Raw genomic sequence first — 13682 nt, 5'->3', positions numbered from 1 at the left:
AGGTAGTCTTTTGTTGAAGGCTGTCTTCAGGGATTTACCGCTGGGACTGACTGTGGCGATGGGGCACTTAGGCCTCTTGTCCACAAATGGCCCCCACCTATTAGCAAGTGACCACTGATAAAAGTGTCTGTGTACTGATTAAAAATGAACACACTTAGAAGAAGCAAATTGGGGTGGGGTGAAGTTTATTGGAAAAAAGGGGGGGCTTTCTGCGAGGAGAAAAGAAGGGCCACAGTTCATTAAGCACCTTGGCGGACTTGGAACTTTGCAGAGAGGGTCCCAAGACCAATTTTGAGCCACATTTTAGTAGCAAGCATTCAAAGTGAAACACGCACCTTCGAAAAAGGCCCAAGGGAGCTGTCGATGCAGAGGGGCTGAACTGGGCAATGGGAGAGGTGAAAATGCAGGAGAAAAAATGACAAGCAGCATCCAGTGCTAGTTTGAACATCCAGGTTTAATTGATGGACAGCTGCGTTCTTAAGAAGTCTGAGGTTCGGAAGGAAATTTGAAGACCTTTGAAGCAAATATTCTGGCAGAAATATAAACTTTACAAAGTGGATGGGGGGAAGGGGGTGGCCAAGGAGGCTCAGTGAGGTTTTCGCTGAAGTCCAGGTGAGAGGCTTAGAGTCCTGGGCAGGATGTGCCCTTGCCACAATACCTGGTGGGGGACCTTGGCCACAGTGATTGAGAGTTGAGAGGGCTGCCAAGTGTGGTTTCCTGGGGGGCAGAGATGTCTTGGCTGTCCCTGAATGTGGGGAGCAGGCTGGCTGTGGAAGAGAAATGGGGGCAGTATTTCCTATCCAGTCAGCAGCATGAGCTTACACAGTGAGACATTCATTCATTTGCTTATTCATTCAAGTGTTTCCCTGGTCTCCACATTACACAGAGCAATCCCGACGCATGTTGAGCCTTATGGACCTAACATCTAATAATGAGGACAAACAATGGCATTATAGCAATAAATACATGACAGGATAATACAGATGTATCAAACCATAGTGCTGTAGAGTCTGATCCTGGAGTAGAAACTGTTTAGAACTAGGAAGAACATGGGGAAGAGATCTAGAGACCCGGGCAGAGAGAGGGGTCAGGGAATCCCATTCTGTTAGTCTGTCTCCTCAACCTGTGACTTTAGTATTCAGATCTCTAAGAAAAGCTGGTCTCGTGTTTGAGCTATCTGGTGCCTCTTCCCTGTGGCTTCCGATTATAATTTATTTCCCTTCAAGCCTTCCCTATTTCCTGTCAGGTACTGACTCCCAGGCTTCCCAGGAATCCTGGAGCTTCAGCTTCCACTTATCTGAAAATATTGAGTATGGTATTCCTGTGGTCAGAAGGCAAGGCAGAAAGGGCTAAAAGAGTAGAGGTAGAGGCCCCTCCCTCCTTTCCCAAGATTATCCTTAGAACATCAGATCCCGGCAACCCCCCTCATTGTATCTTCTCCCAGTTCTCCCTTCCCCCACTGAGCCTGGAAAGGTGCTGTTTGCCCCGCCCTTGCTCTCCAGGGCAACGGGCCAGGCAGCAGGTGTGTGTGTGTGTTGAACAAGGCCATCTCCGGAGCAGAGTGACTAGAGATGAGCTTTGTTTAAATATTAAAGAAGTTGATCATTAATCACGCCTGGCTCAGTGCCCAGCTACCCACTGTCTCCATTCGCGAGGGCCTGGGCTAGGGTGGGGAGAGCCATGGGGCAGTTTTGTGAGGTTACTTGCATTTTAGGTGGTCAAACAAAGAGCCTTTTTGGGGCCTGGATTATGCAGACTGAAAGGGCACGATAGAGGCTCATCAGAGTGTGGTAGGCTATATAGAGAACACAGTGCTCAGGAAGTGGGCATCAGCAATTCCTAAAGGAATGTCTGGTCCTACTGAAGGACAGGTTATAAGTGGATGGCAGTGAATCCTTTTTCTAGAGATTCCTTGGGGCCTGGAGCCCTAGACAAGACCCATACTAAACTCCTGAATAAAACAAGGCTGTGTGAAGGGTTAGTTCTCATGTGGCCTGGTATGAAAGCAGCTTCAAAGGGACACAGACACTGACTCGATAAAACCATTGTTTCTGAGCCACTGTTAGAAAGTAGGGTTGGTCCCAGAACCCAGGACACTCATGGATCATACAAGGTTAGTCACCATCACACCATACGGTCACAGATCTGTCACAGCTGCACCCAGTCACAGCTGGGCACTATGCCTGCAGCCCATAGCCTCCCTAGCCTGTCTGTCTCAGACATCCCTCTACCCTATCCCACAGTCTCTCACCCATCTCCATGATGGCTCCTCTCAGCCCTGCCCTTCATTTTTCATCTATGGAGGCTTCTCGGTGTTTTGCATGGTGTTCTGCGTGACTATCCGAATGAGCAGGCCAATACAGCACAGCATAAGGATACAGCAGAGGCCCAGCAGAAGCCACTGTTTCCGGGCTGCCTGATGGGGTTCCATGGCTATGCCCAGGAAGTAGGAGTAGGGCAGGGTCAAAGTGTCTTTGTCCAGTAACTGTTTTTCCAAGTAGTGCAGCCTGAAGCCCAGCGCCAGGATGAGGACCAACATGATAAAACTCATGCTCAGCAACACCCACTGCCCCAGGTACGCCTGCTCAGGCTCTGTATCCGTGCCCAGAAATGACACTTTGCTTGTGATTTTTTCTGTGGGGAAAAAAAATCGTCTTATAGGGTAAGAAAGCATGAGGGAAGTGGCCCTTGAGTCCCCTGTGGCAGCCAGGAAGGACATGATAGCCACCGTCTCCTCTCTCAGCCTCAGGCCACAGGTGAGGGGACTGTCTTGCAGTGAGAGGGGACATGAGAAAGCAGAAGGAAGAGAAGATGTATGTGGGTCAGGTGACCTAACTCACAGAGCCCAGTCTGGAGGCTCCTACCCTCTGTGCAAGCTTGGCAGCCTTGTTGGATGGTGTGCAAAGAAGTCATTGAGTAAGGATTAAGAGTGGACTTTGGAACTGGGTGAGGTTGTCCCGGGACTGGTACAGATGGGGGTCACTCAACTTTACTGTCTGGCTTAAGCCAGACCACAAACTGACTAGAGCTTAGTATCAACCCAGAGCAGGATAGGGCAGGGCCTAGATCTGCATTAGAACTAAGGCCAGGGTTTGTCCAACCTTCAGAAGAACAGCTGAAGTCTGGCCAGCCAAGGGTGTCCCCTTGCTTCACGTTTTCAGTCACCAGCCAGTCCATCAGTGGTTTGAAGTAGGTCAAGAAGGCCTTGGTGGATATATTGGACTCTCCAGTCACCTCCTGGAGGACCTCCCGCCAGGGCCGGCTGGAGCCCAACTTCAGGAGATCCCTAGGGGAGTAGAGTCGTCTGTGAGGCCATGTGGGAATGTCAGCAGGTGCTGCTGAGATTCCCCCCTCCTCCGAGTAAACACAACTTTTAATTCCTAACTTCGCCCTCCAGGACCCCAGAGCTCTCAGTACAGTAGATTCCCGCACTCATGTTGAAGCAAGATTCACCTGGGTGTGGCTATCAGCTCTGTCCTTGGGATGCCTTGGACAAATAACTCATCTAAGCGTCATCTCTGTAAGTGGAGGCAACCGGGCAGGGTTGCTACCATGCTGCGAGGCAATAAATACCGACTGTTGCTGTTGATTGGTGTCCACTATTACTGTGGGCATCCTTATTTTTCAATTCAAACAGGCAGCCATTTGGAGCCTCTGCTCACACTGATGTATTTGAGGCAGCAACAGCCCTTCAGTCCTTCTTGGCCACATAGGGACGGATTGAGAGAATTCAAGTGATGTGAGCATAGGAGGTTCTCTGTGTAACACCTGCATGCTGTGCAAATATCAGCTGTCTTGAGGCACACCCAGGGCTTGGTGGCAGATGGCAGGCTCACTGAGTTCACCATGGCGGGTGCAGAGGGTACTAAAGGCAGAGCTCCAGGCTCTACCCTGGCCTTGACAAACAATAGCACTGGGCAGATGTTGACATTTCTCAACCTGTTATTCCAGGGTCTGATCAGGAAAGGGGTGGGGCTGGAAGCTTAGAGGTCACTGTATAGGGGTACCCAGGTTCAAATCCCAGCAATGCTACTTAGAGAGCAGGTAACTTTAGACGGTTAAGCTCTCTCAGCCCGAGTTTTCTCATCAGTAACATGAGCGTTCATGAATGTCTGCCCGTCACCATAGTGAGTATCAAGTCACAAGGTGGTGAAGGAATTTGTAACTTGCAGGATTTGTTCATGCTACTCGGTAAATGACTGGAGGAAGATGTGGGAACTGAAGGCCAACAGATACTTAGCAGAAACCATGAGACACATTTGCCTAGCATGTATAAGGTCCTGGGTTTGAGTCCCCCAGAATTTCAAAGAATTTCAAAGAAACAAAGGAAAACAGGAAGAAGAAAACAAACCACTGAGGGGAAAAAATCTGTTAAGATTTAGTTATAGAGAATAAAGGCAAAGAGTCATCAAGAGTGAAATAAATAAAAATAAAAATAAGAGTAATAATTAATAAAATAAACAATTCCCAAATGATTTGAGAATTTTTCAGATGCTGGATCATAGGTAGAGGCAAAAAAAAAAAAAAGACAAAAACAAAAACAAAACCAGTATAGGCCAGGGTCTCACACCATGTAGCCCAGGCTAACCTTGAACTCATGGTCCTCTTGTCATGACCTTCTAGGTGCTAGGATTACAAACTTGTACCATCACACACAGTTGGGAGATTAACTTTGACTCCTGAGAATCTGACCATGAAGAAACAGCTCCACAGGCCACTGGCTACACACAGCTAATAAAGGGCTGTAGCACCAGTTGCTGGACACTGCCTCAGACTCCAAAATGGCACCACAATCCACAGATGATGGCAGGGCCATCATGGCTAGGGGACTTTAAGAAACGATCCAAGGTCTACTTTGACTGTCTATTCCCATCAGAACCAGCTCAGCACTTGCATGTAGGAGGGTGGGCCCAGAGAGCAAGCGCACAAGAAAGCTACCCTAGGAAGAAGATTGGGAAAGCATCTCTCTTTTCTTCTGCTTCATCCCTATCTCCATGAACCTGGGGACTTCATGGACCAGCTGCTTTACCTTCTCTTAACATCCAACGAGAAACAAACAAACAAACAAACAAATAAACAGCCGGGAGTGGTGGCGCACGCCTTTAATCCCAGCACTCGGGAGGCAGAGGCAGGCGGATTTCTGAGTTCGAGGCCAGCCTGGTCTACAGAGTGAGTCCAGGACAGCCAGGGCTACACAGAAAAACCCTGTCTCGAAAGACAAAAACAAACAAACAAACAAACATCGACATTTCCCCACACCTGAGCCCATAAATATCTCCATGTCCTATCTTCAGTGTACTGGGACGTGGGTCTCAGGCTCCTTACGCTTGGCCATTTTGTGAAATTTTCTCTTTTACAAAGTGAGATCTTTCTCCCATCAGGATGTTATGCAGCTGTCAAGGTGGGCCTGGTAGCACCTGCCTCCTGTTCCTTCACCCCAGAATTCCTTACTTCTCCTACTCCTTCTCCTCCTCCTCCTCCTTCTCCTCTTCCTCCTCCTCCTCCTGGGCTCCACTCTGTTTCCATTTAATCCTCTCCCAAACCTTGTGACAATCCCTTTCTTAGAAGGTTCTCCTCTGCCCACTACCCAGTGAATGGTGTACAAGATGCTCAGCCTGGAATTCTGGGTCCTTTTAGGCCAGGGGTGTAGACAGTGAAGGGGTGTGGGGGCTGATGAACAATGTCACGTGCTTTGGGGTTGAGTCAAACAGAGTCCTGTGTACGCTGGGTAGGGTAAGAGAGGGAAGTAGAGAGAATGACTGACGTCAAGTGTCCCTCCAAGCAAGAGGCATAAAGGGGAGTTAGACATGAGCTCCTGGGGAGAAAACCACATCATTTTCTTCTGTGCCTGCTTTTGGGGACAGACATTTCACTTTGGTTCCCTGCTGGACTTCCTAACCCTCTTCATATTCAGCAAAGTCTCTTCTGTTTAGTCTTCTCTTTAGTAGTTTAGGATTCGTTTATTTCATAGTCTATTGCCCTCTGCTGGATACTGATCAGTCCTGTTCCAAGTAAATGCTAAGTGAACAATACAAGGAGCAGAGGTTGAATGAAGAGCCCGCTTGTTTGTGTGTGTATACATCCATATGTGTACATCCATATCCCTATGTATAAAGGAAGGAAGAGCTGACAGCGGGTGGTGATGATGGTGGTGATGATGCTCATATTATTGGACCTCTCTAGAAACAAAGCCCAGAGGACCAAACCTTCTGCTCCATCTGGTGGTTGCAGATGGTTAAAGGGCATGGAGGAGCCGTAGATAACCTCATTACATATATAAAAGAAGCCAGGCAAAGTGACACATACCTGTAATCTCAGCACTTCAGGGAGGTAGGTGTGGGAGGATCTCAAGTTTGAGGCTAGCCTGGGCTACAAGACCCTATCTCAAAAAACCAGAAGTACAGCTAACAGTCTAAAATGCATGCAGGGGATATTAGGTCAAGTATCACTAACTCTCTGCAAGGCAGAAACAAAACTCATTGAACAATTAAAGACACAGACCTAAATCAATAGCAGTCAAGAGGACAGAGATCCGGCCACTGGGCAGATGCCCCAACTCAGTGGTGGGAGAGCTGGCCTTGGAACAAGAAGACCTGATGTGATCTCACCAGGGCCTGCATCCCTGGACTGATGGAGGTGACACTCCTCCCCATTTTCGGAAGCTTCTCCTCTGCCACTGCCTGGAGAATGGTGTCCAAGCTTGGAATTCAAGGTTTTCTAAGAGCAGGAGTATAGCTGGTGAAGCAGGGGAACAGATGAGCCATCTCTTGATGACAACTGTTTTGCAATCAGTTCTGAATTCATAGCACGAATTTCCTACTGGCTAAAGGAATGACACACGATCAAGTCACTTCTCAGACCTTCAGTTTGATCATTTGTTAAAAAAAAAAAAAAAGCCAATGACAATTTTCTACCCTTCAAAGTAAAGAGCTACCAGTGCGGAACATGGATAAAGAACTCAGAGTCCAGCCAGCAGGGAAAATGCTCTGCACGTCCAATTCCTGTCCTCTACCTACTCCTCCAAGTTGGCTTCAAGGCAAAGCCTAGGACCACAACAACAGACCTGGAAAGGGACAGGCTAAACATCAAGTGTACCAGAAAAGACCGGAAGGTCAAAGTGGACCATAGGCTGGCCAGAAGTGTGTCAAGAGGCTACAGTAAAAGTAACTTCAGTTGCCTGGGAGCCAAGCTGAGCTCAGCGAGGAGTCAGGAAAGGTAAACGACTCAAGGGTGCCTCAAACACATCCAGACATTCACAAGGATAGAATAAGGGGACTCTGGTGACTGAATCACAAGGCAGAGGCAGGACACCAGCCCTGGCTTTCCACAGGAGGCAAGTAGATTTACTGTCTATGTGAATGCCTGTGTGTTCCAAGTGTCTCTGATCACAGCAGGCTACATGAGAGAAAGCAGGCTTGTGTTAAGGCAGTAGAGAGTGCAGTCTTCCCTGAGAAGGCACTTCCACCAGAATGTCAGCTCAGTGCGGTTGCTCAGGGGGGTGGCACTTTGGGGTCTAGGGGAATCCTGAAGCCAGGACTCCCTGTGAGGGAGATGGTAGGAACTGAAAGAAACTGGGGGATTTGTGCACTCACCCCAGGATCTTTCCTGCGACCTTGGAGTTGTAGTTATCGCACTGGTGCAGAGGGCCCACGTGGCCGGAGGCCTCGCATAGTGCTTCATGAAGTTGAAACTGCAGTACTAGACCAAGAAAGTATCTGTGTAGAGGAAGGAGAAGGTGGGCTTCAGAGAGGAGACCTGGTTTAAGAAGTCCAGAGCTTCTTGGGCACTGAGTGGCCCTAAGGTTCCATCTTTGCACTTTCTGGAACTCCTCCACCCAGTCCCCATGTCTCCCAGATCCCAGCCAGCTCTGTCAACAGGGCCCAGACCTTTACCGGATATAGGGCACATTGGCAGGGATGTGAAACTTGGCACCTGGGTCAAAATCATCGTCTGATCGAGGGACAGGTGGGCACAGGCCTTGGTACTTCAACCTGGTGGGAGAGAGACAGGGCCTTGGCCATGGGTCCTGGAAGGCTCTTGTTGTTTGAAGCCCGTGTGTGTTCAGCCAGTCTGGGCCTGGCTTGCAGAGGCCATTCAGTGCATTTTCATGGACTAGATAAGTGAGAACACGCGGAATTAGGAATCAGAAAGTTTAATAAGAGTGGTTAACAGTGATTGAGCATGTAGACTGTTAACACTGGCCTGATCTTTGTGGAGATGCCATCAAGGGAGCAGGTAAGGTCAGAGCCTTGCTCGCATCCATCCTAGTGATGAGATCAGGCTATAAACTAGGAAACAGGTATTTAATCTAAACAGTGCTAAGAAAAAAAAAAACCAGAAAGTGGGTGTGGTGGTACACACCTTTGATCCCAGCACTTGGGAGGTGAGTTCAGGGCCAGTCTGTTCTACAGAGTGAGTTCCAGGATAGCCAGGGCTGGGCAGAGAAACCCTGTCTCGAACAAAACAAAACAAAACAAAACAAAACAAAACAAAACAAAACAAAACAAAACAAAACAAAAAACTAGAGAATCACAGATCCAAGAGAAGAGGAATCAGACTGCCACATGCTACAACTCAGTGTGAGTGCCTGCTAGAACGACCCTAGATCATGTGACCTCTGAGTGCTGGCTGCTGTAAGCACATTGAGCCAATGCAACCTATAGGGCAGACACAAAGTCTAAATGATCACAGGATCCTGGTGTAGGCCACCCTGTGTCCAGAAACCTTGAACTTGATAGTGTGGTGCCTGATGGACGTGGAGAAGCCAGGTTATGGGCATGTATTGATCAATCAACTGACCTGCTTGACAACCGCTGAGCTTTCTGTAGATGCTTAGGCTTCAGCAGGCATGCATGTGTTTTGGGATAATGACCTGCCTCTCCCCCATGGAAAGACTTTACAGCAGACAAAGTGCTCAGTCCTCTGTCATCCCTTTTGCTGGCTTTCCATGGAGGGGGCAGACAGCAAGGGCCTGCTTGTTGGTCATTGTTATAGCATAGGCTTTTGCTTTTTCAGTTTTTTTTTTTTTGGGGGGGGAAGGTTCATCTTTTGGAGGCAGAATCTCATGTGGTCCAGGCTGACCTCCAACTGGCTATGTAGCCAACAAGCTACTGGCCATGCCTGCAAGACTCTGTCCTCTCCTCCTGCCTCCTGACTGTCCTGTGTCCACTTTCCAGGTGTTAGGATTACATACAGGTACGTATGTATCACCACACCCAGTTACTGCTCTGTTCTTGGAGAGTCCTAGTCAATTTCATGGTGTGAGATTTCTGGCCACCCACAGAGCAGATGAAGTCACTGCCAGGATCTCTACTTCACAGATGAGACAGAATCCTAGGAAGCTAAGAGATCTGCTCACCGCTGCCACCAGATTCAGAACCTCATGGCCCCCTGTGCGGGCTCGATGCACTTTAGTCTGTATGTCTTTGCTTTGGTGACAGCAAACAGCATGCATTGCCTGGCTTCCTCGGGTTCCCAGGACATCAACACTTCACTCTTACCGGGTAGCCATCTTCCCCACCTGAAGTTCCACCACTCCTGGTTGTAGGCAATCTTCGAAATAGTGCCATCAAAGACCTTCCAACGAAACTTGTCTACCATGTAGCTGAAGGGGATGAAGGCAATCTTCTCCAGGGCGATGCCTAACAGGAAGTTGACCTCCTCCTCTGGGGATGAGGTCAGGGCCATCAGGAAGCAGCTTCTTGGGTCTCCCTTTCTTCAGCCTTGCCCTGAGGGCTTTAGCCCCCCCCCCCACCAGCCCAAGCTGATGCCCCAGGCTCAGGCCACCCTCCTGTGACACCCCTCCCCCCCATCTCCCATCACCTGAATCCTGGTGAGGTTGGCTGAGCAGACCTCTGGCGAGCAGGTACTTGTGGGAGGAGACTGAGAGGGCGATCGCCGACCCCACAGCCTCTTCAAAGGCTGGGCTGGCACCTTCTTGGTAGATGACAGAGAGGTTCTGATATTGCAAGAAGTACTGGATATGGCCCATCTGGTGGAAGGCGGAGAGCAGGTCTTCTAAGGTCACCTCCGTGCACTTCTTTACCCTAGAGTTAAAGGGTAGGGGTCAAGGAGCATGGGGATGCCCTGAGGACAGGAAACTTCTTCATTCAAACTTCATTAAGGTATTAGGACCATCAAGCCAGAGACCAGAAAGGCCTTGGCTACCATCTTTCCCGACTCTAGACCCTGTGTCCACCCCCGTGACCGTATCCTCTACTTTCCACACCCACCTTCTCTTCAGGGCTTCTGAATCTCACCCCACCTCCCCCACTCCTGCTCTCCCTGGCTTACTCCTCACTACATAGCTAGAGGGAAACCAGAAGAGGGGGGTAAGAGAAGGATGCTGGATGAAGACCATGCTGTCTGTAGACACCTGAAGTCATTGAACTTGTAGAAGTTCCAGGATGAGGCGTGGCACTCCACTTCCCGCCCGTCAGCTGGCTTCTCCATCATAGACTTTATCCAGAAAGCAGGCGGGGCGGGTAGCATGCCCATTGAGGTAAAGAATAAGTTAGCCTCTTCAAACATTTTCTCAGGCCTCCAGTGCTGTGAGGGAAAAAAAAAAAAAAGGTACTGTGGTTCTGTTGCCCATTGGCCTAGGGGCATTGTGGGGACAGAGGAATGGAGGAGGGGGCGACAACCCAGAGGTTCAGCACTGACCTGGATCTTCATGATCTCTGTGATGTCCTCTGGGGCTTTAGTCGGATAGGGCAGGACCAGATCTAGGATATTATTCCAGGACTGAGCCCACATGTTCCCTGGAAAGGGGGTGAGCAAGCTAAGAGGAAGGAGAGTGACTTCCCCCTGTCCCCACTCAGCCACTAGTCTGGCCCTTACCCAGGAGGTGGGCAGGGATGGGCCCCCTCAGGTCAATGAGCTCAGGCCCGTAGTAGCGGTACAGTGAGCGGCGCACATAGGCATGGAGGTTCAGGTAGAGAGGCTGCAGCTCTTTATAGAGCTGCTCCAGGTCTTCCTCCAGCGTATCGGATTCATACTCGGATCGCCATAAAGCCCCCATGTCTTTGTATCCTAAGGACAGGAGAAGAGACTTATTAGTGTGACACCCAGCATCCAATGGCCTGGCAGGGAGGAGACCTGGACACACTCCAAGGAAGCGTCCCCACCTCCCTGCTCCGCAGGAGTCCGTGGTGTGAACACAACCTCCCAAGGCATTGCCCACCCTACAGTGCAAGCTCCTGACCATGCCTTGCAAGGTCCTGTCCTTCCCTACTGCCATGTCCCAAACCCCCAAATCACCAAAGCCCTTTGCTTGTTTGGGTTTCCTTCTGACCCCCCCTAAGACCCTGGTTTCCTACAGTTGTGCTGCAGAGTCTGTGCAGATACTTCCTTGCTTCCTGCCTTCCTGGCCCCTATCATCTTCCCAGCATGGGTAAATGTCAGAGAGGTCTGCCTTGAGCATAGATCTGAAGTTCTCCCCTTCCCCACAGATCCCAGCAGCCCCTCCCTCCATGGCTTTACATTAAGCAGTGTGAGAGGTGCCTGCGTGCTGGATGAGGCTCACCTCCGAATCCGACTGCCACAAGGAAGTCCATGAGGCAGACATCTGTCTTTTCTCTTACAAACAAACCCTCAGGATCTCCTTTAGCTCCCAGCCCATAATGCAGGCTCCCTGTCTGTTTGCAGGGTTCATGGACCCTGAGCATCGTCCATACCGATTCTGCTGCTGCCTGAGTCCTCTGCAGATTCAGCTTCATTCTTTTCCTGGGCATCAACCCCAAGAACGTTATGTCCAGCCCGCTTACCGTTATATTGGGCAGCCTTGTTGCTGAGACGTACGTAGTCCTCGAAGACAGGGCGGAGTTGCCGACCAACAGCATCTCGCCAGCCCTGCCAGGCCCACAGCAGCTCCTTCTGGTCCCTGGAGGTGGCCATGATTTCTTGGAGGTCTGTGCCCAGAGAGGAGCCACATGGCACCCCATACCCACCTACCTGTACTCTCACCCACCCTACGTGCTCCTTCACCAACAAGGGCACACATGGTCAGGAGCAGGGTTTGTTGCTCACCAGGCTCCAGGGTCAAGCAGGGACCCTCATCCAGGCACACCTCAGCTCGGTTATATGCTGTCTCCATGTAGGTCAGAAGTCTGTTGTACTGGGGATGGGGGTGGGGTACGGGCAGGTGTCATCCAGGGTAGGCCCACATTCTTGGGCCCACTCCCAACATTAGCCCCACCATCCAAGAGAGGTAGATCTGGCTAAAGTACCCCTCTCCTCCTCTACAGGAAACTCTGGTGCCACCCCACCAATACCCGCTCCTGCCCGAGATACTCTGGTTCCAAGTCCGACCTGACCCACCCTCCTCTCAGGTGCAGGAGTGTGTGTGCCTGGGCGGCCTGGGGCTCTGTCTGTCACCTCTAGGAGATCCTTCTTGGGCAAGGCCGACTTGTCTATGTTCTGCAGCTTCCTCAGCATGCGCTTCACGTCCTGGTTCAGGAAATGGTCTGTCTTAAACATGCGGGCCCGGGTGCCGAAGTACAACATAAACTGAGACCTGTCCGCCTCCTTCTGCAGCTGGAAAGAAGGCCTTCACATTGCTCATGGCAGGTTGGGGGGACGCAGTATGGGTCCCATGCCGACTTCTGAGATCACAGCCCCAAAGCCCACTTTAAAAGTCCAGAGTCATTGAAGATTTGCTAAGAGGGATGGGGTGCCTGTGTCCCTAAAAGGGGGAGGTAAAGTTGGCAAAAGCAAAGAATCCAGAAAGTCTTGTGTAGAGAAAAGTCAAGGTCACTGAGAGCTCTGGAACTCGCAGCCCACCTTGACATATGTTTTGGGGTGTCCTTCTTTCCATACACTCTGGACATAGGGCAGGAACTATGATCCCCCACCTCCAGGATCCCTAAGAAGAGCAAGGAGGGGAAGGGAGGGCCTTGTGTGTGTGGGGGAATGGTACCACACCATGTTCTTTTGATTCCGCCTGGTGATGTTGGTGACATAGTTCCAAGTGGCTTCCATAAACTCATTCAACACAACCTGGGCTGTTTGCTCATAAAACTGCAGGAACAACTTAGCCTGAGCCTCGCTGTAGAAATCATCTGCAGGGGAGGGAGACCGTGTGGGCCTTGGGGAAGGGGCTGCCCCTCCACAGTCCTCGTATTTGGTCCTATGCTTCTTCAGGTCCCAGCCGTACTTAAGCTTGGCTCTCCCACAATCCTGAGCCATGGCAAGAGCTGCCCGTGAGAGAGGAGCACAAGTAGCAAGGCCCAGGGCAAGTTCATCTTGTTCCCATGACCAAGAGAACAGTAGAGCTGGCACAGGCAATGGCCAATCATGAGTCAGATCCATATTTGTGACATCAGGGGCCAAAGGGTCTTCCATGGAATGTTAGAACTAGAAAGATTGCCACCCAGCTTGCTATACATACTCCAGTGAAGTCTGCTTGGCAGGCCAAGAGGCCTGGAAGCACTCATGAGGCAGGGAGTTTCAAGAAAACTCAACCTCCTGGAACCAGGCATTCTCATAACCTGTATACTCATACGCTATCCCCGCGTTAGTCTGGTGTATGGATCCACGTGCTCTCTTTTAGTATTATTTTATTCTAAGTGCCTTTAAAGATTGAATTCTGACATAGCTAAGCCTTTGCCAGGGTTCCAACATCCTAGAAAAATCCTTGACTCCGACAAACTTGGAATTCAGTAGGAATTCAGTAAGAAGGTTAT

General features: G+C 50.2%; 1 protein-coding gene across 3 annotated transcripts; it reads right to left on the bottom strand.

Annotated features, from left to right (window-relative positions):
- Positions 1-375: 375 nt before the first annotated feature.
- LOC110305195 (angiotensin-converting enzyme-like protein Ace3) lies at positions 376-13274 on the bottom strand. Of its 3 annotated transcripts, none has more exons than XM_021177018.1 (15): positions 13154-13274; positions 12922-13058; positions 12376-12534; positions 12028-12115; positions 11766-11909; positions 10840-11031; positions 10663-10760; positions 10376-10548; positions 9823-10046; positions 9521-9665; positions 7893-7991; positions 7593-7715; positions 3102-3286; positions 2252-2634; positions 376-767 (listed from the first exon to the last, which is right to left on the bottom strand). In XM_021177018.1, the coding sequence occupies exons 1-14, from the start codon at positions 13239-13241 to the stop codon at positions 2297-2299; spliced, it is 2193 nt and encodes a 730-aa protein (XP_021032677.1). In that variant the 5' UTR covers positions 13242-13274; the 3' UTR covers positions 376-767; positions 2252-2296. The 3 variants fall into 3 exon arrangements, with proteins under 3 accessions (XP_021032677.1, XP_021032678.1, XP_021032679.1); XM_021177019.1 differs by having other exon boundaries at positions 10663-10724; XM_021177020.1 differs by having other exon boundaries at positions 12376-12447.
- Between the last annotated feature and the right edge of the window lie 408 nt (positions 13275-13682).

Source organism: Mus caroli, chromosome 11 (assembly GCF_900094665.2).
Source record: "Mus caroli chromosome 11, CAROLI_EIJ_v1.1, whole genome shotgun sequence".
Classification (NCBI taxonomy): domain Eukaryota; kingdom Metazoa; phylum Chordata; class Mammalia; order Rodentia; family Muridae; genus Mus; species Mus caroli.
Note: the sequence above shows the minus strand (reverse complement) of the source record. Positions and strands in the feature narration are given on the sequence as shown.